Genomic DNA, 27,609 nt, shown 5'->3' with positions numbered 1-27,609 from the left:
AAAATCAAAGCACATAATTATTCTATGACACTGGAGCACTCTGAGCTTCTTATATATCCAACACGTGAGCTGACAGATTTGTGTTACAGTCAAGATTGACCACAGTTGCAGTGGTGAAAATAAAGAAAAACATGGACTGGTTCTTTTGAACTATATTAATAAATAACAGTCCTTTAATTCTGTTTCAAGATGTAATTTGGCAAATGCTCTTTCTGACAGTGCTTACAAACACAGAGCCATAAAGACTGGAAATGTTCTTTCTGAATTACTCTGACAAGAGTTGACATGTTCAAAATTATACTGTGGCCCCAATCAAATTCTTAGTGACCTAGTTGCGATCTCTTGTGTAGTTCTCTCCAGGTTGTCACCGTTGCTGTTCTGATGAGTTACATTGTGTTACCCTTTAATTTTTCCCTTTCCATTTTTCTTACTTGGGTTAGATGCATGCACCCCAGGTGAGACTGGAAAAAAAACTCCTCTAAAAGAACTTTCCTTTAGAATTGTGTGAAGAGACTCACCATGTGCGTTCTCTCCTTGAGCACCACACCTTCATAGTACAAATGCATCACAATTCGTCGCCATTGTGCTCCTGGATTTTTAAAAAATTGTTTTCCAGCTTAGTGACTGAGCATGTATGGAGGACTACTTGACTACTCATTGTTTTGGGCAGGCATTATCTCTGTTTTTGCGGTCTGAAATTCCTGGAAGGGTAAAGGTTTCTAGTAAACCTTTAATTCTAATTCAATGTTTTTTTATGAGGCCAGGAAGGAATACAAGGATTTTTTTAAACGGAATTGTTGATTCAAATTCCTGCAGGGTTTTTTGATGATTTCCCTTTTTTACAGGATTTAATAAAAATCCATCTGACATCAGTTACTTCATTTTTGCACTTTCCCACATGTATCTGGAGTTCTGATCTTGACTCCTGTTTTCTTGACAATTCTAAAAACCTTTTCCTCAGTGTGATAAGTGATATCAGGCCAAAAACAATAGGATTCAAGCCATGCAGTGACTTCAGGAAGCAGATGTCTTTCAAGGACATGCACAAGTGTGCCTTTGGTGCCTGGGCTCTGGTTATGACTCAGTCATGTAACAGTGTGCTCCAACGCACCCAAAATCTATTTGAGACCAGGAGGCGAAGTTGTATGTCATAGAACACAAGAAGGGTCCTCTGTGCAATTCTAGCCTCCACTTGCAGGTCTGGTCTCAGTTCTGATCACCTGGCTGTTCCTGTGACTTTAATACTCCAGCTTGAAGTCCTCAAGAAAATCTCGGTCCAAACGCCAACGTAAAGCAAAGTGGGACATGATGCCTCCTGCCACTTTCACTCCAAAGGAAGGCACAAAGGAGTTGGGATGTCAGTTGCACTCCTTCAAGGTCCCAGGCCACTGAGCTGATCCCTCAGTTGGTTCCGACTCACCCTGAGTTTCGCAGGCCATCATCGACCACACAGCCAATCGAGTCCTTCAAAGAGGCCAGGCTGACAATTTTCAGTGCACTTCAGTCTCCCTCTGGTGCCTTTGGGCCCCATGGAACAGCAGCGACCTACAGTCCCTTCCAAGTACTATCTGTCCCCTCAGGACCTGTTTCAGGATCCGTACCGTCTTCAGTATAGACCTCCACTCCAGTCTAGATCTCCACTCCAGTCCTGTGATCACGTCTTGTTCCTACCACCACAACACTAGTACCGATGCCACCAGGGTCGGGAATGATCCAGTGTTGATGCCCATATTGGAGTCCAAACCAGCATCTACTTGAGTTAGACCTATGTTACAGTATGAGATTACAAAATTTCAACCTGTTGTTATGCACTCTTGTTCGAAGCCTGTGCCTCTACTGCATTGCAGCTATCAGTAAAGACTCCATTATCTTTTTTTTCTTCTTTTTTTTTTTGCAGAGGCTTCATTATCTTTTTTGCTGCGAATCTGATCTTCTGCCAGAGTAGTGTGCATCTTGGGTTTTTGATGATGGTTTTGAAGAGTATGGCTTGCTCTTCCTGCATACTGATCTTGCTTTATACGTTGAGGTACAAAACACCAATTTGCTTGAAATGTGCCCTGAGACAGGGCTTCAGTCAGCACATTGGCCACCATCTGAAGAATGTACCTCATATGCAGTGGTGATCTTTCAGTAGACAAAGTACTTGCCCTGCAAGTACAACTGTTTTGATGGAAGTTCCACCTCCTTGACCCACAGCTTGTGAACTCTCTCTCCCATTTAATAATGCCCTCTAAGAAACCTTGGTGGCTACTTGATCAAAACCATATTCTTGCCTGCCTGTTAGCTGATAGGTGGTCAGACATGATAGACCAGCACCCGGTGATCCATACTTTCTCACCAAACGCCCTTCTCTGGGAAAGTCTTATTGTACAGGCCTCAATCAGGTGAACCCTGATTAATTTAACCAATAATGAGCCTGAAGTCCCACCTGATTCCCTCCAGAGGCCTACATTAGTAGAGGAGTTTCTGGAAATGGTGGAGCTCCAGGCTTTCCCTCTGCAGTAATGATTCCAGGACATTCGACTAGAATCTTGATGTTTCAGACTCGATCCTGGTTTCAGGTGATGTTGGATCTGGAGTTTCTTAGCCTCTTGGCCTCGTGCCTCTTCCTTGTAATCCAAGCCAGTGGCACATGCACACCATGCATTGGAACCTGACGTTCCAGTGGACGCACCATCAAAGCCGATTTCCTGACACCATCCAGGACTCTGAGGAGATGGCTCAAGATCTTCAGTGCTGACTGTCTGAGCACTGTTTGTCTCACAGCATGTCACTCTTCCTCCCCAACCAGAGCTGACAGTGATGACGGATGCATCACTAATGGGCAGGTGGAGATCAGAGGATTCTAGCCTGTGGTGGAGAGCTGAAAGGTCAGGGGATGGTCTTGGGTCCTGTACCAAGAGGCTTTGTATTTCTAGAGCATCTGGGCATCTTTCTAATCACCAGCCACCTTGCAGTGTCCCTGAAAGCAAGCCAGAGCAGACAAACTGAGTAGATGTTTCTGACAGGGCACAAATGGCATCAGCAATCCCCGAGGTGTTACAGTGCATCTTCCACCAATGGGTGGAATCCTGGCTGGATCTGTTTGCCATCATCAAAAATGTATGGTGGCAACAATTTTGCGCGCTGGAGTTTCTGCACAAAACACTAGTTAGTAGTTGTATTTCAACTGGAAAGGAACAAGGGACTCCTGTATGCCTTCCCCTCACTACCTCTTCTGCACCGGGTTCTGAAGAATATCAAGAACGACTGGGCCCAAGTCACAATGGGTGCTCCTGACTGGGTCAAGAGAGTGTTGTATCTAGAACTCCAGAGCATGAGCAACTGTCCTCTGATCAGGCTACCCCTTTGAGAGGACCCTTTGTCTTAGCTGCACGTCAGGGTCCCCACCCAAATCTGTGTAATTCTGTGAACATGCAGGGAGAGGGGGCAACAGACTGTGTTTGCAATACAGCCTGAAGTGGTGGTGTCCTCGCTGTCAGACACCCATCTACATACTCCATTTATGCTGGGCCCTAGGACAAACTTATTACCTGCTGTGGTGCCCAGGATACTGACCCTTCACTTGCAAAGCTTTTGGATGTCCTTTTGTTTGTTGTTGTTAGCCCAGCAAGGCCATGCAGTGAGCAATCTAAAAGGTTACTTGACCTTTTTATATTTGCCAGACCAACCATCCATGTTCGGATCACCTGGTATGAGTTTCATTAAAGTATCCATCAAAAGAACAAGTTATTTATCTTTGGTAATGCTTTTTCTGTTGGATACTCATATTCCTCATTGACCTCCCACCTCTCCGTTTTAAGCATTGGCCTCTTTTCCACATGTAAAATGTGCAAAGTTAGTACTTGACACACTGTTATGGAGGGCGTAGAAAGGATAAAGACGAGAAACTGGCACCAGCGCACAAGGTTGCATCTACTTTGTGGCTCTGCTACACAATTCTCCTGATCCAGACTTGCATCTGGGGGATATCCCAAGGAGAGAAATTCGAGTTTAGATACAGTAGAGGCCCATATAAGAAGGTACAGGTGGGGAATTGGGACAAATGCACACAGATGAGATACTTGCAAATACCACCATTCAAAAAAGTTTGAGAGAGAGTGCCTTTAAAAAATAAATTCTGTTCCTCCAGGCAATGCAGCTGTCCATATCAGTTGTGAAGAAGCGAGCAAGAACTAAGAGTACTCCAGTTATCATGAGTGGCAGTGTTTCTGTATGATAATGTTTGCTACTTGCAAGAAAGGCTTGACTGTATGTAAACATAACTGCATTTAACATTAGAGAATATATGTGTAGGCATAGGGCTTTGAAAAGTGGACTAATGGTTTGAATTGTATTCCTAACAAATGTGTGTTTGACCACAATTTTTTAATTTTTGAAACTCCATATGTTTCTGAAACTGTTCAAGCTAACAAGACAGCGAACAAAAGCTTTCCACTTCTTTGGTTCATTCTTTGTAATCCCCTGTGCAGGGGATGATGACTTTGCAGAAATCAGTCTTGAAAGGAAAGATAGGAAAGTAGCTTTAGCTTGTGTATGCTTTAACAAACAGGCATGGCTTGCACATTTCTGTAGCAAAGTGGGAGCCTGGGGCAAGCGACCTATTCTCGTTCCATAAGCATCATCAATAATAAAGATAGGTAAGGTGCCAGTGCAATGGCCCAGATAAATACATGGACTGGCTGCTGAGGGGAGGTGTTGAAAGGCTGAATTCCGACTGTTGACCCGATGACATCATAAGATGTCATAAGATATGTGAGGAAATCACACATGACTTGACAGAGTTAAAGTTTAGTGAAATAATACAGCCTTATAGGTTTGATGACTTGAACTGTTATAGACACATTGGGTAGGTGTTGGAAATGGCCCTCTCTACAGGGTTACACCCAAAACTTTTGCCTTTCTCCTAGCTCTTGTTGGATGTTTGTTGGTTGGTCTTAGGACGCTGTGCACTTTAATACTGCTTACCAGTGCTAAAGTGCTTGTGCTCTCTCCCTAAAACAAGATTTTATTGGCATATACCTGATTGGCATATTTAATATACATGCAAGTCCCTTGTAGATTAATATACCATACCCATACCATACCCACGGTTGTAAATTAAATGCTACCAGTGGGCCTGCAGCACTTGTTGTGCCACTCACTTAAGTTAAGTAGCAGTAGTAAACATGTTCCAGGCCTGCCATTGCAGCCTGAAGGCAGTGTCCCACTGCCATGTTGAGTTAGCATTTAAAACCCTTTGCCATGCCTTTTTCTCTCCTTTTATTACATACGTTACCCCTAATGTAGGCCCTAAGTTGCCCATAGGGAAGGGTGCTTTCTTATTAAAAGGTAGGTTGTGTACTTTTTAGTTTTACATGTCCTAGTAGTGAAAAAAGCCCAAATTCGTATTCTCACTACTGAGGCCTTATCCCTCCCATGGGATAACATTGGGGATTCCTTATGAAAATTAATAGATTGTAATTCCTAAACCAGAGTTTGTAGATATATCATGTTTGGTATCTGTGCACTTTTAATGATAAACCTTCTTTAATGGTAAAGTCAGATGTATCCTTACAAGTTTGAAAATGCCACTTTAGGAAAGTTGGGATTTTTTTTCCCATAGACCTCTGTGCCCGCCGCCTGCCTTAGGCCACATGACACTGTGTAACCAACATTTGGGACTGTGTGAATTCACCCCAGACAGTTGCACAATGGTAGGATTAGCAGAGCCTGAATGGCCCATTGAAAGACTTGATGGGGGGTTTGGAGCTTAGCACAGCCCCACTCGCAGCTGAATTGGCTGGGCTCTGCCACCACACAATAGGTTTAAAGACCCTGTATTGTCACTACAGCCAGTTAGGAGGCAGGACATTCCTGGAACTTCAGAGAACCCTTCTGGAAACTTCTCCCAACTTCTAGGAGCAAGGCATCAGAGTATTAAAAATAGGGCTCTCACACCTACTCCCCATTTCACTACTGGTCCTGCGTAGAGACTCTCAGGGGGCTGCCTACTGCTGAGACCCGCTGTGCAGACTGCAGCTCTACCTGGAAGGACTGCTTTCCTGTCGGGAGCCTGCTTTGAACCTTCAGAGGCCAGTCCTCCTCTAGAGCTCTGCATCTTCACCTGCACCCAGGACTTCAAAAGTGACTCCAGGGCTATCCTGTTCAGAGCCATAGGGACATAACAGGTTCCACTGTCTTTACCCCACATATAGATCCAGCCTGAGTGAGTCTTGAATTCCCAAGAAGTCTCCATCCTCTCCTGGACTCTTGGTTGTGCTGCTAAAGTTGTCTACGTGACCAGTTTCTGAAACTGGGGACTTGCTATTTTGAACCTTAAATTTACAAAAAATCATAACTCTTGATCTACTAATTGGATTTTTATGATTTTGGTATCAATTTATTAAAATGTTTACTATTTTTTAAATTGGTTTGGAATTTGTATTGCGTAGTGTTTTCACTGTGTTGCTGTTTGTATACTGCATAAACACTTAACACATTGCCTCTAAGTTTGGCCTGTCTACTTTTTGTGCTGAGCTACCCATGGTTAAGCACAGGTTACATTAGTGACTTTTTGTGGTTCAACCTTTAATGTATTGAGACTGTTGCTTCACCAGGGCTCAAACTCCAGTCAACCAACAACCCAATTTCTCATAGTAGGGAATAGACTAACAGGTTAAGAATGTGTAATAATAGATGATTGGGGCATTTTAACCTTCACTCTAATTTGCATGTTATTGGAGTAATTAATATAATAATTGCGACCACTCCGACACACTTGTTATGTAGGCAAGTACTACATAATAAATCATAAAATCGTGAAACACTAACAATTGTGTGTGAATATTGATTCACAGTACAAGGGTAGAGACTTTACCATCACTTTCAGATAAGAGGTTTTGTGACATGTTTGCCTAACACTCTCCATCTAACACAGCAAAACTCACCTGTCAGTTCTCCTTTTCTCTGAAAAGAGTATATTCCCTTTTGATGTAAGGGGATATACCATCATCATCAAAAATACTTATTTCTGGTAAAAACCTTAAAACGCTGTACGAGAATAAAATATACAATATCACACAACTCCTTGTCAGAGTATTAGCAAAGTCCATTGTACCATTGCGGGGGAAAGGTTGTAGGGAGGTAAAAAAATAAAAATAAAAAACTGCAAGGGAAATTAGCATCAAAGCAGTCCAGTGACAAAAACTTAATAATCAGTCCGCTAAGTCATCAGTCAATTCTTAAAAATCTACAGATAGAACCTTCTACATTTAGTGTCTTAGAGGATATCCACCCACCCACTTGTGTAATGATGCATCGATCTGTATACAGCACGAATAGCTTCCAATGAAAAACATTAGAAAGTGCATTCATAATATAAACTAATATGTACGCAACAACCATTAATATAAACACTTTAAATAAAACATAAATTCAGTGACCCCAGCATGTGCTAAAAAAAGAGTTAAAACTCTATACCTTTCATTTATATAATTAAGCATACAGTGTGCAAAAATCTGTTCAGGCCTAAGACCATAAAAGGCGAAGTATACGGTAAAAATGTTATAAGCACTGGTTGAAAAATGCAGAAACCCAAGGTAAGACACAGAGGTTCTAATCCATTTGTATCTAGGTTTCACATAAATTGGACAGAAAAATAGAACATGTTTGATATTCTCAACAACACAATTAGTGCACAGTTCACATAAGCCCCTATTTTCTCTAGCTGTTTTTCTACTTGGCTGTATGCACGTTGATTTCAAGAACTCCAAAATGCAGCTTCATAAACAAGGACTTAGCCACCAGTGGTTTATTATAATCTATGTATGCTTCATGCCTAGGAAATGGCTTATGAAGCATGAACCTATTTGCACAGGGAGGTGCATCTATGCGGGACAAGTTGTATATATTCCCAAAATGCTACTTTAACAACCTCTTTAGAACTCTTGAGTGATTGTATAGGGGTTATGCCATAAATCATCTAGGCCCATTTTCTGATGCTGTGGACAAATGTGTTGGAACCATGAAAGAATAATGTTACTGGTTAAAGACAATATCTCCTTTAGGTAGTTATAATTAGGACCTAGTTTCTATAGGAAAAGCTTTTTTTTGTCTTGCCAATAATTTTGGCGCCGTTTGGCGAATCTTCACCAAATTTTCCAAACTGGTTTGCCACTCATTTCAGCTGCTGTCTTTGGGGTGATTCGTCCCAAAATGCATTTTTCCCATGCATTACCCATAGGGGGTAGGCTGCAGTGTTTGCTGCTTATCGAGGGTTGTTGGTTGCAGCGAACCCCTGCCATGCACGACTGAAGGAAGTACGTTCCGCTGGGTTTGCTTCTTAGAGGTGGTAGGTCACACTGCTTGGCTGCAGACCAGGCCCTGGAGCCAACCCCTGCTGCGCATGGTCAAAGGTTGTGTGTTGTGCAGGGGTGGGTGCTTATAGGGGGTAGGCTGTGAGGCCCTGTGACCAAACTCCCACTGCGCATGGCTAAAGGCCGTGCATGGCATGGGGCTGGGTGCTTATAGGGTGATAGCCGCAGTGCCTGGCTGCTGGTGGTTGGATTAACATAAAGTAATTAAATATTACCAAAGTTTACAAGGATGTTCTAGTTTGGAAATGGATTTTAAAAACTCATAGAAATTCACTAAAACAAACCAAAGGTTACAGGGACATTTTAGTTAGGTTCATATTTTACTTGCACAAAATCATAGCAATTCAGCAGTTATAGGTATGGTTATCTCAAGTAACTGTAACTCGTGCCTTGGGGTTACTATAACTTGCGCCCTTTCCATGTAGTGCTAATTACTCCACCTATTACATCACTCATAACATCTTCTGTGACATCATGGATAACATCACTGCTATATTTGCAGTAAAATTATTGATGAGGAAACTGCATCAGGCATGAGTTATAGTTACCTTAGGGCACGAGTTAAAGTTACTTGAGATAACCTTGACAATAACTGCTGAATTTCTTTGGTTTTGTGCGAGTAAAATATGAACCTAACTATAACATTTCTGTAACCTTTGTTTTTTAAAAAAATATATATATTTTCATTCAGTGGCCCATAAGGTAATCCAAATTAAGAGAGGTAAGAGGGCAGCACAGAACTCAATACCTTTAAGAGGGATGTCCACGAATAAGGGAATTAAAGGGGATCTATGGGGAAGATTTTTAATTATTTTCTTGAAGAGCTAGATGGGTTACACAAGAGTACCCCCAGATTTCAACCACACAAAATGCTGCTCTGTGGCCTTTGACCCGGTAGAACTCAACAGCTGGTGATATGGCTTTGGGTTGGCCACCTTAACATTTTTCAAAATAGCAGATGTGCTGTGGCTAAGTGTGGCCTAGCTCTTCTCTGGATTTGGTCACCAACAAAGCCTGCCATCAAGATTGATTCCCCGATACTCAGAACCAGCACATAATCCCCCAGTCTGATTTCCCCCTTGTAACTCTTATTTGGGTTGAAGATCATTATCATTGACGTAGAGACGTTTATTTCAAAACCCTTTATTGTACTATATGATTGTAAAGAGGCCAATACATTTTCCAAGCAGCTAGCGGTCCTGGAGATCAGGATCGTATTGTTGGCGAGCAATAATGCCTTAACAGGAAGCCCATTTAACTTTGGTGAATCATTGATACGACCATTAAGATGGTCAATGACATAATTTACATGTAATGTAAAGATCTTAGGGGCCCAGAACATACCATTGTTTAACCCTCTTGTGACGGGATGCGTTTCATAATTTTACCATAACAGCGCCATCTAACCTGGGCGTAATTCTTCTCATGAAGCTTCACTATGAAGGAAGGTGCAACTTGTGTGAACAGATGTGATCCCCATAAGTGAGATCTTGGATCAAAATCAAATGCTGCTCATATGTCAATGAGGGCAAGGTAGAAATGGTCATTGGGTAGTTTAATGTCTTTCCATAAGATTAATGTCAAATTGAAAACCTGATTGGCCATCTCTGTTTTTGCTCTACAGCCTGCTTGAAAGGATGACAATATGTTGTTTTTCAACATCCAATCCAACAATTTATTAAGGACCTGGTGAGCAAAAAACTTTTGAAGGTTATCTAAAAGGCTTATCGGCCTATAGTTTCATAGACTGTCTAATTTGGCCCCAGTTGTTGGCACTTGGGTATGTGCAGCTTAAAGTTAGACAATATCTTGATGTAAGCTACCACAGTTGTTGGTTCTGATTGGAGTAAGTCTCCTGGTATTTTTCAGGCCCAGTGGCCTGCTCTGGTTTCAAGCTTTCTGTGGCAGCCTGGGTTTCTGTCACGGAGAAAGAATCAGTGTGCAAGGGATTTGAAAGGTTACTGCCCTCTACTGGATGGACAGTGCCATGAGAGATAGTAGCAAGTGTTAATTCTCTTACAGAGTATAGTTGTGCAAAATTATACTCCCACGTAGACGGTTCGATGTGTTGTACAACTGTAGTAAAACCCTAACTACTTCCATGGGCAAGTTATGCCCTCAGTGAGATTGAGATAAACATGACAATTACCATGGATATAATTATTTTGCCTTTTAAGCTCTGTCAAATCGTTCTCTAAGAGTACTAAATCACAGTGTAAAGTATATTATGCTTACTATAGCTTCCTTGATCTGAGAAGCATAATTTTCTTCCATACAAACTAGCTAAATCTTTGTGCCCTCTTTCTTTAAGGTACCGGAGGCAAATGGATGAAATGCAGAAGGCCTTCAACAAAACCATAATCAAACTTCAGAACACAGCCAGACTAGCAGAGGAGCAGGTACCTTTACTTGCTGTTTATTTTGCAGTAAATTCCAGATCAAGTAGATTTGTCACCCTATCTTTGGGAGTACCTTGCATACTCATTCCAACCATTTCTTTTATTGGAAACTGCATGTAACAGTATCCACTCAAAGCAAGGTCAAACTGTGTGCTCAGTTTATATACATGAACACCAGTCTTAAAATTACGTACATGCCTTCCTTTTTTTTTAATTTCTATTATAACAGATAGCTTCTTTTTTAAATACTCCCACACAAGTGAGAGCCAGAAATCTTTTCTCTAGTTAACTGGTTGCCTAGTGCACTATAGCCCAAAAATCCCATTGTTATGGCTTTACTTAGTCGCTTGACAAGTATTTTCACACTATGGTGATGCTGTACATCTTTATAGGGCACACGCACTACTAATTAATGACACGGGAAAGTGAATACCTATAACTCTTTGGTGGATTTAACTATCACACTGGGTGTGAGATGCACTTGCACAATTCAGTTTTTGGATTGAGCAGTTAACATATCATACTTTTCTTTATTAATTCATTTAGAGCTTTACTCCATGGACGAGACCTCTCTTTTTGTATATTTTAATAAGCAATGGACAATATATTTGTGCCCTGAAGGTGTGTGACCTGTTGGCTACATTACACCGAAATGTACGTCGGCACGTTGTTGCGCTAGAAGGTGATTTGGAAGTTCTTGGATTTGGCATTCAAAGTGCCGGGTGTCTACAATATCAATATATACAGCAAAGGACTATATGTTGAAGAAACAATAAAAGAAACCTTCAAGGAACTGTTGGTACTAGAGATGTATCCTGGTTATTGGAGAACCTTTAGTTATATTTAATATATTTTTGTGCATTAATTATAGCCTGGATAATAGTGTCCTCCTTAGTGAATTACTAGGATGACAGTTGTACCGACCAGGCAATTTTTCTATTTATTTTTTATGGATGTATTTATGTGGTATACGTGTGTATGTATGATTGTTGACAGAGTTTTCTTTGTCCATAGAGCGCTCTTATCCATATATATTAGCGTTTGATGAATATTAATAAAATTATGTTTTACATTATTTGAAATAGTTTAGTCTTATATGTTTGTGTATTTATTTCATGCTCAACGTTGATTATTACTTTCAGTATTCCGATGTTGGAACCTTTGTAGGAGGTGGGTGTTTTCAGTTTTTTCCTGCCTAGTGCGCTATATCCATCATTTACATGTTAACCCCACCTTTCCTTAGTCATCACGAGTGTCAAATCCCTCTGCTGTTTTCAGTGAAAATGAAAGTGAAATGAGTCGATCTGCTTGTTTTACTTTCACTGCCAAGATGCTTGGGGAAGGGGCGGGGGCTTTCTCAATCCTGAGCACCTAGGCAGATGGGCAAGGTGTCATTGGAAAGGAGAGAATCACCCTTCCCTAGTGTATCCCTAAGCAGGGATCCACCCATTAGGGCCCAGGAAGAATGGAGCGGCCCCTTAGGCAAGGTCTTTTGCTCCCTCCCACATTTCCTGACCCAGTCAGTCTGCTGCCCCTGGGGAGCAGAGGGGGATAATAGCCACTAGCACCAGGGATTCTTTTTATTACATAGGGTGGGGGCTGCCCAAATTGGTAATCTTTCTGCCACGTTCCCCCCGCCCCCCCTCCACCCTGAGCAACATTGTTGGGGGGGAGGGAAGCGGTCAGTAAGCACACTAATGCCCCCACCCCTGACACGAATGGGAACAGTCTTTCTGCCCCTCTATTTGTTCAGATTTGTATTGGTGGGAGCTGCCCAGCATTTGTGTGGCCATGCCCCCTCCCTAAAAGTGGGAAAGTCTTTGTGCCCCACCCTCCCCCAGCGTGGGGCATAAACCCACTAGACCCCAGGGATTGCTTTTTTGTAGGGGTGGAGGATGCACAAGATGGGCATGGGCATGGCGATGGCCTCACCCCCTAAAAGAAATGGTGGGTAAGCAGTCTTTCTGCTCCCTTGCAGACTGAAGCATTTCACCACAGGGGCAAGTAAGAGGATATATAGTTTTGTGTGTTGTTTTTACAAATTAGGCCAAGAGAGTTTGGCTGGCTCCCAGTACCATCCCACTTGCAGTGGTGAACAGATGCATTTTTGTGGGCTTGGGTAGGCTGCCACCTGAAAAAACTTGCAAGACTTTTAAAACTAGACATCTGGGGCAGTCGAGGGTGATGTGATTCGCATCCATCCCACACCATTATCTTACCCACAATGCCCTACAAATCTCAATTGTTGACTACAAACATTTTTCCTCACATTTCTTTGATGGAAACTTCAGGAATCCACAGAATTCCCCCCACCCAGCATTGTCCCACATCTGGCCTAGTGCAGGCAAAGTTTCAGGCTTGCACGGCGTTGTGGGTAAAAAAAAAAGAAACTCATGAGATCCATGGAAGTCCCCCTTTCCTGGATTCCCCTGTGTGTCTAGTTTTTCAGAAATGTACAGGGGTCCCTGGTTGAGGTAGGGCTCAAAAGTCGCAGCTACCCAAAAAACAGTTCAGCTTTCCGTAGAAAAACTTGATGTATCCACGTGTTTTGGGTCGTTTTATGTTGAGGGCACTAGACCTACTCACACATGTGAGGTACCATTTTCATCAGAAGATGTGGGCGAATGCTGGGTGGAAGGAAGTTTGTGGCTCTGTGCAGATTCTAGAAATTTCCATGATAGAAATGTTAGGAAAATGTGTGTGTGGTTTTTTTTTTTGGTCACCATTTGAGGTTTGCAAGGGATTCCGGGTAAAACAACCTGGTGAGAGGCACTCAACTCACCCCCATCCTTGATTCCCCTTGGTGTCTAGTTTTACAAAATCAACATGTTTGCTAGGTTTCCCTAAGTGCCAGCTGAGGTAGGGCTCAAAAAACCAAAGCTACCCACTTTTGCAAGAAACAGGTCTGTTTTGCATAGAAAAATGTGACGCATCCATGTTGCATTTTGGGTCGTTTACTGTTGCAGGCCCTAGGCCTACCCACACAAGTGAGGTACCATTTTCATCAGAAGACGTAGGAGAATGCTGAGTGGAAAAAAGTTTGTGGCTCTAGGCAAATTACAGATTTTTTCATCACAGAAATGTGAGTAAATATGAGCTCATTAGGCACAGTTTAAGCTTTGAGGGGATTCTGTGTACAACAACCTGATGAGAGCCAAATATATCACCCCACCCTGGATTTTCCTAGGTATCCAGGTATCACAAATGTATAGGTTTGTGAGGTTTCCCTAGGTGCCAGCTGAGGTTGGGCCCCAAAAACTCAGCTATCCACTTTGCAAAAACTGGTCAGTTTTGCGTGGGAAAATGTGATGTATCCGTGTTGCTCTTTGGGCCGTTTCCAGATGCGGGCACCAGGCTTAACCATACAAGTGAGGTACCATTTTTATTAGGAGACTTAAGGGAACACAGAATAGTAGAACAAGTGTTATTACCAATTGTATTTCTCTGCATTTGCACCTTCCAATTGTAAGACAATGTGTAAGATAGAAGTAATTTTGAGAAATACCCTCTAATTCACATGCTAGTATGGGTACCTGCAAAATCAGAGATGTGCAAATAATGTCTGCTTCTAAACTCCAAATCTTATGTCCGATTTCGGAAATACATTGGTTTCCTTGATACCTACTTTTCACCATTTATCTTATGAATTGCTGTATGCTAGGTACACAATGAAAAATAATTTAAAGGTGCAGCTCAGTTATTGGCTCTGGGTACCTCGGGTCCTTGGTGAACCTACAAGCCCTATGTATCCCTGTAATCAGAAGGGTGCAGAGGACATTAACAGTATATTACGTCCAAAAATCTGCTACAGTCAGAAAAAGTTACAGATGTAAACATAGATGCAAATAGCTGTTTTTTTCAACAGTTTCAATATTCTTTTTTATTTCAACTATCACTTTCCATAAGAAAAACTTGAAGGATCTACACAAATCACCCCTTGCTGAATTCAAAATTTTGTCTACTCTTCACACCCATTTCTGCTACTAACTGGAAGGAGGTTGAGAGCACAAAAAATAGGGAAAATGGACTATGTCCCAGTAAAATGGCAAAACTGTGTTGTAAAGTGTGTTTTTCTGATTCAGGTCTGCCTGTTCCCCCTTTGTTAATGCCATTTGCAGGGGAAAAAACAGACCCTTTCTTCTGCAGCACTTTCTTTTACCATTTTCCCCAAAAGACTTTAAATTTCAATATTTTGCCCATTTTCTTGGTCCTGTCCAGGGAAATCCACAAACCCTGGGTCCCTTAAGACATCCCAGGGTGCTTGGAAAAAAGGACACAAACTCTGCTTGGATAGCTTAGGTGGATAAAAAGGTTATGGGGACCTAAAAGTAAACTACCCCAAATAGCCAAAAAAAAGGCTTAGCACGGGGAGGCCTAACAGTGAAGGGTTTAAAGGAATTCACGATTTTACAAGTATCTAAAAACTATTCCAGTATCCCAAGGAGCAACAGCTTCAGTGCATACTATTGTCGTGAAGCTAGCATGCTAGAAAATCATTGATCCATGATCAGGAGTGGCTGTTGGTCCTTGTTGGAGACTTGTTCTACTTTGAAGGGACGTTTGTGAGGATTCATACCTACTCTTGTCTGAAGTATCTGGTCCATAAACCCAGGACCTGCTTGCAGCTCATCTCAAATCATTCTGTAGGAACCTCCAGACAGATAATCAGAGGCCCAAATAAGTCACAGCAGTGGTGACTGAGTAACAGGGTGACGCATGAAAGGTAGAGTGGGGCCTGACTGAGACAAAGGGTACTACACAGTGTGGAGTTGGATTTAAATCTACTTCATAACAGCTAGATGAGAGGTCTCACTTGCTGTAGGTCATGAAGCATGTATGAAGAGCTAATCGGAGGACTGACTACGCTTGTCAGACAGCACCAGTGCTAGACCTCCTGATATTCAAAAATCACCTCAAATGCTGACAACAACATTGAATAATACAGTGGGAGGCAAATTGTGCAGCATTTTAGGGAGATATATTCATGTGTGTATCTGTTTTGACTAGACAAGGATGAGTATACATACACCTCAGGATTATTATACTACCACAAAGAATGGCATTAAAGACTTTATGATGAAACTCACAACTACTGCAGAAGGGGTCTGATAGTACACTGAACGTTGTGGAAATAAGTTAGGTTGCAAGTGAAGGAGAAGCAAATAGAGACAAGCTGTGTCACTCAGTATCCCTAATGATCCTTGCCACCAACACATTACGAATTAAAAAATATAAAACTGCAGCCCAGGTAAATTGTTTGCTTTCGGAACACCTTGGAACTGAAAAGAATTGTGTGCATCCATCTAGGTTAAACAGAAGATAAGAACATCAAACAACGGTTGCCAATCATGGACCCATTCATTCTGCTTTGAGCACTTACCATCAATTTGCTGCTAGATGGTAAGCTTCTTACATATTTTACCATAAGAAGGCTAAAACACCCCATTCCAGGCATCGAAGACCTAACTAATTGATGGAAGAAGTTGTCACTACAGCTTTATTAAGAAATGTCTCTGGTACTGAAATATGCTCAAGCCATCTGAAGACTCAGCTATAGGAATACCAGACTTGTCTAAAATCAGACATAAGAGTACTGTGGAACTCTAGAGCAGTCTGCTGTCTTAAAATGATGATTTTAAATGCTGTCTAAAGGTGAGGCAGCTCTGGCTCTAATCTGCTTTACTGGGTTATTGTTTTTTTAGTATCCAATTAAGCACAGCCACTGTAATCCTATTTTGATTCTGATTAGAGTAATAAAACAAAATCGGAAAATACTCTTTTGAAAAGACTTTAATATAAATGCCAAAACTATTATGTTTGATAAGCAAGTGAGGATCTCACACATAGGCAGAGATTTTCAGACTTTGAATTTAAAGAATATTCCCATAATAATTGTGGTTACCATTAACTAATTTTTGTTGCTGGTGTTATTGTTGAAAATGTCTACATTTTATGGCTACCAGCAAAGCAGTGCACTGAGCAAGAACAGCTGTGGGGCTTCTACAGAAGTTGAATTGTCATGTGATTGTGTGGAGATCAACACCCCCTTGTTGAGAGCTTGAACTTCAAGTTACATGCTTTCACCTGACTGTGGATGACGTCACCTAACAGAGTGTCCACAAGAGTTTCTTTCAATGTTTGCTCAATTTTCAGAATAGAATACAAGCAATGCTAGAGTCTGGGCTGCTCTTTTGTCGCTTCTCAAATGAATTCACCTTGGTGCAGAGTGCCTCTTATGACCATTGTCTTGTCCCTGAGCAAGGTCTTCATCTGAGATAGAGTTCTTTGGTTTGCAATCTCCTGTATCTAGAGCTCCTACTTGGTTGTTGCACATCACAAGGAGTAGATGTTGGTAGCCAGTTTCAGATCATAAGGAGGAGTACTAGGACTATCTAAAGCCTGTTGTAGAGATCAGTGCTCTATACCTGTTGTAACCCCCTCTAATGTGTATTATCCTAAAACTCGAGCATTCCTGGACCAGGCTGGCTCGTCATCACATTAAACTGGCCAGACTTGTGCTGATATCCGGACCTCCTCCAGGAGGAGAGATGGTACAAGATAATTGTGCAGTTTTTGATCTATTGGTTGTGGAGTCCGAATTCTTCATCACAAACTATCAAAGCTGAGCTTGACTTCATGGTTCGTGAATACCTGCAATATAGGCATATGGCCCGTTATCCTGACTGCAGAACATGCCTGAGAACTGTGGGGGATGTGGCAACACTTTATACCAGTGTCTTCAAAAATAGATAATGATTGTGTTGCCCAGAACATCATATTTATACAAGGACTTGACATTAAGAGACCATACCAGTTTGCCTTCTTTATTTGGCAAACTTAGGCTAACAGTTCTCGCAGTTGTAGTTCACTTAACAGCCATATCAATTTACTGAAAATGTTATTCATAGCCATTCTTTTTCAAAATTCCTCGGTTAAAAGATTTTTAGACTGTTAAAGTGGAAAGATTACAATCTGGTAAATTGGTTATCTCCCTACTCAGGATTTGGCCTAGTCTTTGCTAAATAAATGGGTCCTTTGTGTGAATCTTTGCATAAATCTGGCTTGGAGATAGCTTTTAGCTTTCTTGGTGACTGTTAAAGGATCCAGAAGGGTGAGCGGAATGCTCTTATACTCTATTTCTTAACCATGTTTCCCCTGTATTAATTACCATTCCCTCCTTCCAGGGTTTCTTTTGAATTTTCTTATAAATCATAGGGTTCCCGCTTTACTTCCAACTAATACTTTCTCTCCAACAAATACTTTCTCTCCAACACAGATGTCTTTCCATGTCATACTCATAGAAACAAACTATTGGATGCTACCTAAGCAAAGCCAAAAAAACTAGCAAAATAAAACTACTCTTTATTAACATTGAAGCTATAGTGCCTTCCTAGCCAGGTGGTTAGTGTCATCATTAGTATATGCTGTCAGATGGCAAGCAGACCTCTTGATGTAAAGTTTAGGGGCTGTTCTTTAAGAGTAACATAGCCATACCTGCCCTCACGAGGAACATACCCTTGAAACAAATTACAGATCAACCACTTGGCAGCCAATTCTAATGTTAACCTAATGCTATTGTCCCTTACAGGCACACACATGTGGTTAGGTTATCTCTTAAGTACTCAATCTCCTTGAATGTATTGCTTCTTTTTCACTAATTTTCTCTGTTCACCTTTTTACCAACCACTCTACGTGGAGAAGATTATTTGGACATTTTCATGTGAAAGAAAATATTACTTGATTTATACACCTATCTCCCTGCCATTGGTCTCTTAATTAAGTCTTAAACTTGTTGCCCTCCTCCCCAATGTAACCAAGTGAATGAAGAAGAAATTGCAATTAAGGTCCTGTCTCTAAATTTTCTACAAAACTTACTTAAAGTTAGCAACCTTTCATTTGCCAGGCTTAAGAAGATGGTAGCGTAGGAGTGCAATATTTTCAGTTCTGAACGAAGGAAGGGTTGTCCCATTACATAATAACTTTGAATTCATTTATTTTTGATTAAAGCCTGCACTACAGTGTTCTCCAGTAGGCACTGGTAACTGCACCCATGTTGCATAATTCAACAAAAAAAGCAACTTTAGAAGGCACAATGTTTTTTTTTTTTTTCAAAAAATTGTGCCAACGTATATATTCCTGTTGTACTTTGAATTTAAGTGTACTACTTTTTTGCCCCTCTGTTACTGACTTTTGCCCATGCGTGTTTCTTGGCTTATAACCATTGTTTCAGGACATAATCACCAAATGTTGTCGTTCAGGACATAATAACATTAGAACTCAAGACAACTTCATAGTTTTGTTATTCCTGAGAGAGAAACGCATCCTAAAACGATCAATTTTTCATTTCCTTTCAAGTTTATAGTTCAAATAAAGTACGTCTTTTTTATTCATTGGTATTCACTATTTCAATATGATTTTTAAATATAATATGTTGCACTTTGAGGTGTCCTCAAATTCATTATCCAGACCCTTGTAACTAGCATCATGATACTCAGTAGTAACACTTTAACATATCTAAAAGTAAGGAGTCCTTTCTTAGTGTATACAGATTATAACCATGTGCCAACAAATGAGCCAATCGCTACACCAGTCTATCCTAAGAATTTTAGATAATATGAACAAGTGTCTGATAGTCCTGTCCATTGAGAAAGTATTCTTATTTTGAAGTTGTAAGATGCTTAAAATGAATTGTAAGTTTTTTCAAATTATGAAGGTGGTATGAGTTGTACTGTTAATTTGCCCTGCTGAAGCAATAGACTGGGTTGTGAAACATATGTTGGCAAAATTCTGTATTATTTAATGGCAAAGAGGCAGTGCAGTTGGAATGTAAGATATGTTGTAACATCCTTTTGGAGCAGAATAAGACTGGTACCTACACGTAAGTGCCTCCTAAAGCTGTCCTTTGGTTCCTACTCAATATAACAGAATTAAGACAGTGGAATCCACCCTACTGCTTCAGAAACAAAGACATAATGTAATGTGGGACATATAGCAGTGAGGAAGGTGCATGTTTTCATATATCTTCCTAAACTTCGATTGTGTGAGAGAAAGATATTTTAGCATTGTGAAAATAGACCCAAATATTATGCACCGAACTTATTGCTCACTGACCATCATTCATTTTCTGACTGCTGAAGGTCAAGACAGCCCAATTATGGTATTGTATGAGAAAGCAAAGTAAGATCTCATATGGAAGAGATCCAAGCTATCCGGTCCCATCTTGTCGCCATTTGGCACAATGTGTTTGTTGTTAGGTATAGTAATCATTAATAGAAGCATGGAGGTCCTTGGAGGCGTGGCTACCAGCCCAAGATGGCGGGCGCTTGAATCAACAGCTCCTGACCTCCAAATATAGTGCGAATCCGGCAGAATCTTCGATGCTCTGCATCCCCAGTCCAGCATAAGGTGGTAAAGAACAGCAGGATACCGAAAAGGGAAATGGGGGGGGGGAAGCCCGTAGGCGGGTGAGCCTGGGCGGTACAAGCAGATGCGCAGCACAGAGGTGAGGTTGTCGGCCCATAGGCCCCAAGGGGTGTGCTCTCCCCCTGGTCTGGGTGCCTGGAACTGGGCCGCAAGGAGCTGATTTATGGTGGCGGGCCCTGGTGCTGTGCGCCCATCGCTCCGGCGGAGCGATAGCAGAGACGAGAATGGATGGCGCGTGATCGAAGACTGGCCCGCCATTACCTTTGATTCTCCCTACTTTGCGAACTATTAGAGGGCCAGAGTTGTAATCTTAAGTGACTACAGCACCTTTTCCTCCCTTGAAGGCTCAGCGTATTCCTGCTGTGGGACGGGTGGCACCCAGGGGTTGATGGCGCCTTTCCCATGGCCATACATCCCTGTAAATATGCAGAGCCAGAGCCAGATAAGTCTCAAGGCACATCTATAACCCAGAGTGGGCACATGTGACGGCCTCCCTGTCGCCAATTACCTGCAGCCACCTCCATCAGGGTTTGCCTTGGCCTCAACCTGCCTGACAACTTGGATTGAAAATTCATGTAGCAACCACTGAGCTATATGGTAACCAACCTTAAAATCTCAATACCCGAATACATACATCGAGCTTGCTGTTGCAGAGCCTGGCGATACCCTCCAATTAGACTGCGCAATTACTGTCTCAGAGAGTCCACACCGCTCTTTGAATGTCGAGTCGACACAGGGGAATCACAGTGGGACGCACGAAAACCAAACTACCAGGCCGAGAAAAGCTACCCCACCCTCATACTCCTTCTTCAAACTGTTCATCAGTGCAGCCCTTGCAAATACCAGCCACTGACCAGACAACACCTGTGGATAAACTAGATCTTACCCTACAAGAAATTAGAGAATCTAGAGCTGCAATGGAAATACAACTTGGCACCCTCGCCGCAGATATCCGCATCATAAAGGATGAGCACCGTAAATTGATGGACAGGGTCCAGACAGCAGAAAAGACATGAGTGATCCTTGAGCCGGGCCTAACAGAACAAACCTTAATAACAGCACAGTTACGCAAGCAAGTGGATCAACTATAGGAACACGCAGATGATGTGGAAGGAAGGGCTAATCGCAATAATGTACACATTATTGGCATGCCGAAGGGAATGGAAGGAGCCCACAAAACACAGTTTATAGAGGAATGGCTCTGCACTGTGGTGTCCCCAACAGGGCTATTGTCCATCTTCACAGTGGAAAGAGCACACAAGAGTGCCTACGAGTAAGCCGGTGCCAGGCGCGCTGTGGCGGCACATCGTGACAAAAATGTTGAAGTCTAGAGACCTAGATCAAATGCTTAAGGTGGCCAGATAAAGGGCGCCACTCATAGCTGATAACACACAGGTCTCCCTGTTCCCAGACTACACTGTGCTGTGAAGCAGCAGTGCTCCATGTTTGCATACGTGAAGAAACCTTTTTTCACAGCTAGTATCACCTATGCCATGATCTTCCCAGCAAAACTCAAGATAATCTATGACCAACGTTCCCACTTTTTTGACACTCCAGAGGCTGCACACAGTTGGATGGACCACAATTTATCAGATTCACAAAAAAAGGACCCTCATGGGGGGCCCCCTCCCACCCCTGGGGCCCACAGGCACCCTCACCGCCGTCGAGGCGGGGGAGCTAGGCCATCCCCATGTTAAGCTAGGTCACGCCAACGGGAGGCCCTGATCTCCGCGGTGGCCCTTCAACCGCAGCCATGCTGCCCTAGGTAACAATTTACCTGATGGCTGCACTCTGGACTCGGACACAGATGGCAGTGTGGCACTGTTCCCATCAATAACGCCACAGACAGCAAATGACCTGTGAAGCAAAACATACAACCGCTGGAGAAGAGGTGAGACCGAATTATCTCCTTTAGTATGAATGCTCTATAGATACTACTAGAAGATTCTTTCTTATGATTCATACTAGTTTAAATGTTACCACTGTAATCTTGTACCTCGCTTCCCTGTTTGTCATAAGCTGTGGGGACCAGATAAGAATGCCACACATGACACTTAAGTATAATGGCTGTGTGCTTTTGATACAACATTAACAGCAGTCCGGGCCCGGACACCTATTTAGCGTTCTGTGTGGGCTACATAGTGAGCATTCAACAGAGCATTATTCACTGGTTTCACCACCAAAGGCGAATACCCACGTTGTACATTTTATTAGGTTCACTTTAACGGTTTGGTCGAAAGGGCGTTGCATGCTGGAGTATTAGGGAAGTTACAGTTAAAATATAAGTCTGACATACACATTATTAGTAACAAGGGCTACTGTTCCTGGCAGGGGACACATCATCCTTCTTATAATGATGATCACAACTCCTAATGCTTATAATATACTCACATGGAATGTTCATGGGCTAGGTTTGACACAAACATCACCGAGTAGTGGAAAAACGCTTATCACTTACCTTCTGGAAACTCTTCTCACATTACATGAAGCACAAAAGCTCGTAACTAATGGAGGGGTCCATACTTCATACTCCGCTTATGGGAGAGGAACGGCAATATTGGTTAAGGCAGGTGTCTCCTATCTACATCAGGAATCCAAAATAGATACGCAAGGCTAATATGTATTCTTAAGAGGCAGCCTAGATGGAATACCAATAGTACTAGGCTGCATCTATGCGCCCAGTTCAGAACAAGACATGTTCTTTGTCTACCTATCTAAAGTAATAGTGGATTGGGCAAACCTTCCGTGGGTACTGGAAGGTGATTGTAACACAGTGATGGATACTGACATAGAAATCTCCCATTGCCAACCGTGAACACAATCAAACAGGCAAAAGCCCTACGATGTTGGGCAAGGGGATGGGACCTTGTGGACGTCTGGTGTGGCTGCAATGCACGTATGAGAGAATACTCATTTTATTCCCACCCACATGTCTTACACTCCTGTCTTGACCGATTTCTCTGTACCTCTACTCTTCAGTCTCAGATATTCCATGCTATATATTTAGGCAAGACATCTGATGATAACCTGTTAGAAATAACACTAATATAGGGACGTGTCCCGGCTCCGACTGCATTGCGACTACAGCCATCACTGCTGGAGGACACAATATATTGTGACACACTTAAAACAGCCATTACCACATACTTTGCAGGCAACACTATTATTGCTTCGTCTACTCTGATTGAATGGGAGGCTTTCAAGGCGGTAATACGCTGAGTCCATACAAAGATGCTGGTGGGAGTCAGGTGAGATTTTACCCACCCTTGCACAGATAGAGAGCAGACTAGCCCACTTAGAACACAAAGTCGTACATCATCCAGATGAGGCTTCTCAACTCCAAGAAGCACTTATAACATACACCGAACTACTAGAGTGTCTACGTCTTATTGACCATAGAGAGTATCTCAATATAATACATACAGAGGTGGATCGATCTGGTAATCTCCTAGCCCGTCTGATTAAACCTACACAGTCACCTACCCGATTCTTCACATAATACCCCGACCCATGGCCCACTATATACCCATTCAGAAATTAACTAAGCATTCCAAGCATACTATACACAGCTATATACAGCGCCCTCTGTAAATGACCCAATAGCGACAACTTCCTATTTTGCCCGGATTGTAAACTCCTAGAGGCTGCCATAAGCACGATCGAGATATGTGGTGTCATAAAGGATTTAGCCTGCAATAAAACACCAAGCACGGACGGTTTACTGGTGGAATTTTATTCCACACACTCCTCGCTTCTGGCCCCTCACCTCATTAAATTATATTATGATTCGTTAGAAAAAGGTATGCTTCCTCAGTCAACCCGGGAGACATTAGTGACCTCCCTCCTGAAACCAGGAAGGGATTTCTATAGGCCTCTCTCACTTTTGAACAATGAATACAAGATCCTTAGTAAAGTATTGGCTGGCCGATTACTTCCCTTACGTCAACGCTTATTACATTCTGACCAGTGTGGCTTTGTGCCCCGGAGGAACACCTCCCTAAATATACGTAGATTATTTAATGTCATGGACGCCGCGCATAACTTCAGTCCATATGCTGGCTGCCTCTCCTTGGACATCAAATAGGCCTTTGATTCCCTCAGCTGGGATTACATGCTGGCAGCCCTTTCTGCCTTTGGCATACCCCCTTTATATGTCCGATGGGTTAGACTGCTTTAGTCGAACCCCACAGCAGGAGCCGGTAATGGTGCTTATATTTCGGCCTCGATAACACAGGACACCAGACAAGGCTGCCCCCCACAGCCCTTACTGTTCGTCCTAGAAGTAGAATCATTGGCTTACTGCTTTCGCCAACGCACAGAGAGCTGGGGTATATATGCAGATAGATCGCTCCACACAATATCTCTATATGTGGATTACATGATCCTCTACTTCAGAGACATGCGGTGTCCCCTTATGGAGGCAGCGCAACTTACGACCACTTTTGGTGGTTTGTCAGGTTTGTGGATAAACACCAACAAATCCTATGCCTTTTCTTTTAGTGGCCTGTTTGTTACTCCTCAGATCACATTTGGACCATATCAAATACAACTTGCCCGCATTCGTTTTGATACTTGGGGGTGCAGGTGTACCATAGTCTGGACAGTCTACTAGATGGCAATCTTGGTCGTTCAATAACAGCATTACGTTCACAAGTAAACTTCTGGAAGACTTTGCCCTTGACTATAGTCCTTCTACCTCGGTTATTATACTTTTTTGTAACTTTACCAATCTTGATACCACCACGCATATTTGCTGTGCTTAATACGCTGGTAACGGATCCCATATGGAGCTTAGGCCGGCATAGAATCGGCCTAGCTAAACTACAATTACTATCTGATAAAGGGGGGTGGGAGCCCCAGAAATGAAATCCTATTGTATAGCCAGTCGGCTGCAATGGCTAGCATACCGGTTGGCGGGTCATAACTTGGAGGAAATTGGATTTACTCCTTACATGCTACAAAATGGAAGATTACACACTCTACTCTGGCTGGGCTCCGCGCCTTTCCCAGATGGCCCTCTATTGCTGAAGGTTGCACTCTCCTATTGGAAGCTGGCCATGAACTACACACATATACCCCTGTGTGGTCTGCCCATCTCCCTAGACATCCTCATGAACAAAATGCTGTGTCCCTGGACGCAACAGACAGATTTGAATCTAGGATCCCTATTCACCGAAGGAGTATTAATGCCACACCTTGAGTTTATGCGAATGCATGGGCTGCCAAATACTCTATTTTTAACACACGCTAGTATAATAGGCTATAAACGCCGCTATTGGGCTCCAGACGGCATCATGTCTGAAACACATGAACTCCTGCAGGCATTACACACTATGGGGCACGAAAGGCACCTGATTAAATGGTTATACAGAGGACTTGGGTCACATGTGGGAACTTCACTAGACTCCCTAAGGCATAGATGGGAGCTTGACATACATAAGGCACTCACAGATGAAGAATGGTCCTTTCTCCTAAGATAAAATGTAGAGAAAAAAGCAACCAGGGCACTCCTTAAATCATGAAAACAAAATAGGTAAATTCTCAGAGGAATTTATTAGTAAAACCTCCATGGTGATAACTTGATATTTATAAGTGATAGTACTGTCCATAGATTATAATACATGCAAAAAAGTTCGGTAACAGCCAACACGTGTTTCGTCCTCAGCGGACTTCTTCAAGGCTCATGAACTATACTGTAAATAAGAATAACACGTGTTTCGTCCTCAGCGGACTTCTTCAAGGTGGTCTCCACGCAATATCACTTTTTACATCTTACATAATTAATGGTGGCATCTACTCGCCTGCTGTTCAATTTCATATAATATGACCTTGGTCTTGCGCACCATCATTGTTTCACATTGATATTTAGTATCTGCTCCAACACTTTCAATATGGCTTCTATGAAGTGCTCCTATCATGTAGTGCCCATTCCCATCCGGCAATGCGGACTAGATGTTAGTCCTTTTTTTGTTTTTGGAGTATGCGTATACACACGCCGCTACTCCTCAAACGCTCTGTTGTCGGATTGCACACGGCAGCGTTACCACGCGCTGTCGATCGCGCACACACACTGGTGTGTAGTTTCCCGGAACCTGGGGAAACACGGGTAAGTGCTTCGACCGCATATTTTGTTAGCTGTATGTATTTTGCTCCGCAATATAATCTAATTAAAGTAATGGGTTTTTACTTTATTGACTACATGCTCCGGTGCGCAGAAATCGAAGGCTTTTTCGGCTATTTGACATGAGACCAATTTCTGCTATTTCTGGGATGTAGCCCGCCACCTCTGGTCTTACCTTAAGCTACATTAATAAAGACCCGTATTAAATATAAATACATTTGTTTATATATATTTATTTTTTCCCACCTTTACTTTAGTCAACAGTAATTCCCTGACAGTCATTTTAGTTGTTGCTCTTGGCTCTATGCGATTATCTTAATCGGAATTCATTCTCCCTTATTTCCCTAGCTCCACGCGTACAGAGTGGTTACACCAAGGCCGTATCTTGAGTGTTCTTCCTACCATGGATACACTCTACATGGTAGCTTGCTAACTTCTTTAAATAATACTCGTGTTGGAATATTAAGGTACTTCCACTATGATGGAGAACCCATCGGTCTCCCTGGTAGGTCGTATTTTTGACCTTGATATATTTTCTCTTTTTTTCTTTCCCTATTTTTTACTCTTATCCGTTCGAGTCCTTTACATCAGTAATTATCTTTTCTTTTGGGCCCTTTTTACCTTTCTAGACTTCTCACGTGGAGCCTTAATGAAAACATTGTTTGATTCTTATTTACAGTATAGTTCATGAGGTAATTTTTATTATCTTTCTACGGTACCATGCCATATCACTTACGTATATGCTATTTCAATTCTAGCACGACCCTTCCTCTTGGAAATAATTCACACCCCATGCAGCATACTTTTTCTGGTGATGGTTGCTATTATTTTCATTATTCACAAATGATCAATGTCTGGGCTTTTCTTACTGTCACATACCACCTTTGCCATTTAAGGATTATTCTTTGGACACAACTCACCACGTATGAATGGGTTATCTCTATTTCTGATTGTACATTACTTACAATGGGTCTTTTAACTTGATTTATAAAAAATGTCTGTTTCCCACTATTTCAATTTACAATTAAGGTCTTAATCTATACATGTACCTACCGCTTGGTAGCGAATGTTTCTTGTTTAAGAGCTTCAATCTGTTCTTGTTTCCAGCCTTGAAAAAGTCCGCTGAGGACGAAACACGTGTTATTCTTATTTACAGTATAGTTCATGAGCCTTGAAGAAGTCCGCTGAGGACGAAACACGTGTTGGCTGTTACCGAACTTTTTGGCATGTATTATAATCTATGGACAGTACTATCACTTATAAATATCAAGTTATCACCATGGAGGTTTTACTAATAAATTCCTCTGAG

General features: G+C 42.1%; 1 protein-coding gene across 4 annotated transcripts in view; it reads left to right on the top strand.

Annotated features, from left to right (window-relative positions):
• The window catches only part of SUCO (SUN domain containing ossification factor), a 481,248-nt gene that overhangs the window by 367,908 nt on the left and 85,731 nt on the right, over positions 1 to 27,609 (top strand). For all 4 annotated transcript variants that reach the window (XM_069231978.1, XM_069231976.1, XM_069231977.1 and 1 more), the window contains one exon: positions 10,669 to 10,756. In XM_069231978.1, coding sequence (XP_069088079.1) covers positions 10,669 to 10,756 — 88 coding nt within the window. The remainder of the gene's footprint in view (positions 1 to 10,668; positions 10,757 to 27,609) is intronic.

The sequence above is a fragment of the Pleurodeles waltl genome, chromosome 4_2, assembly GCF_031143425.1.
Source record: "Pleurodeles waltl isolate 20211129_DDA chromosome 4_2, aPleWal1.hap1.20221129, whole genome shotgun sequence".
NCBI classification, from domain to species: Eukaryota; Metazoa; Chordata; class Amphibia; order Caudata; family Salamandridae; genus Pleurodeles; species Pleurodeles waltl.
The sequence above is the reverse complement of the archived record's forward strand: the minus strand, read 5'-3'. Positions and strand labels throughout refer to the sequence as shown.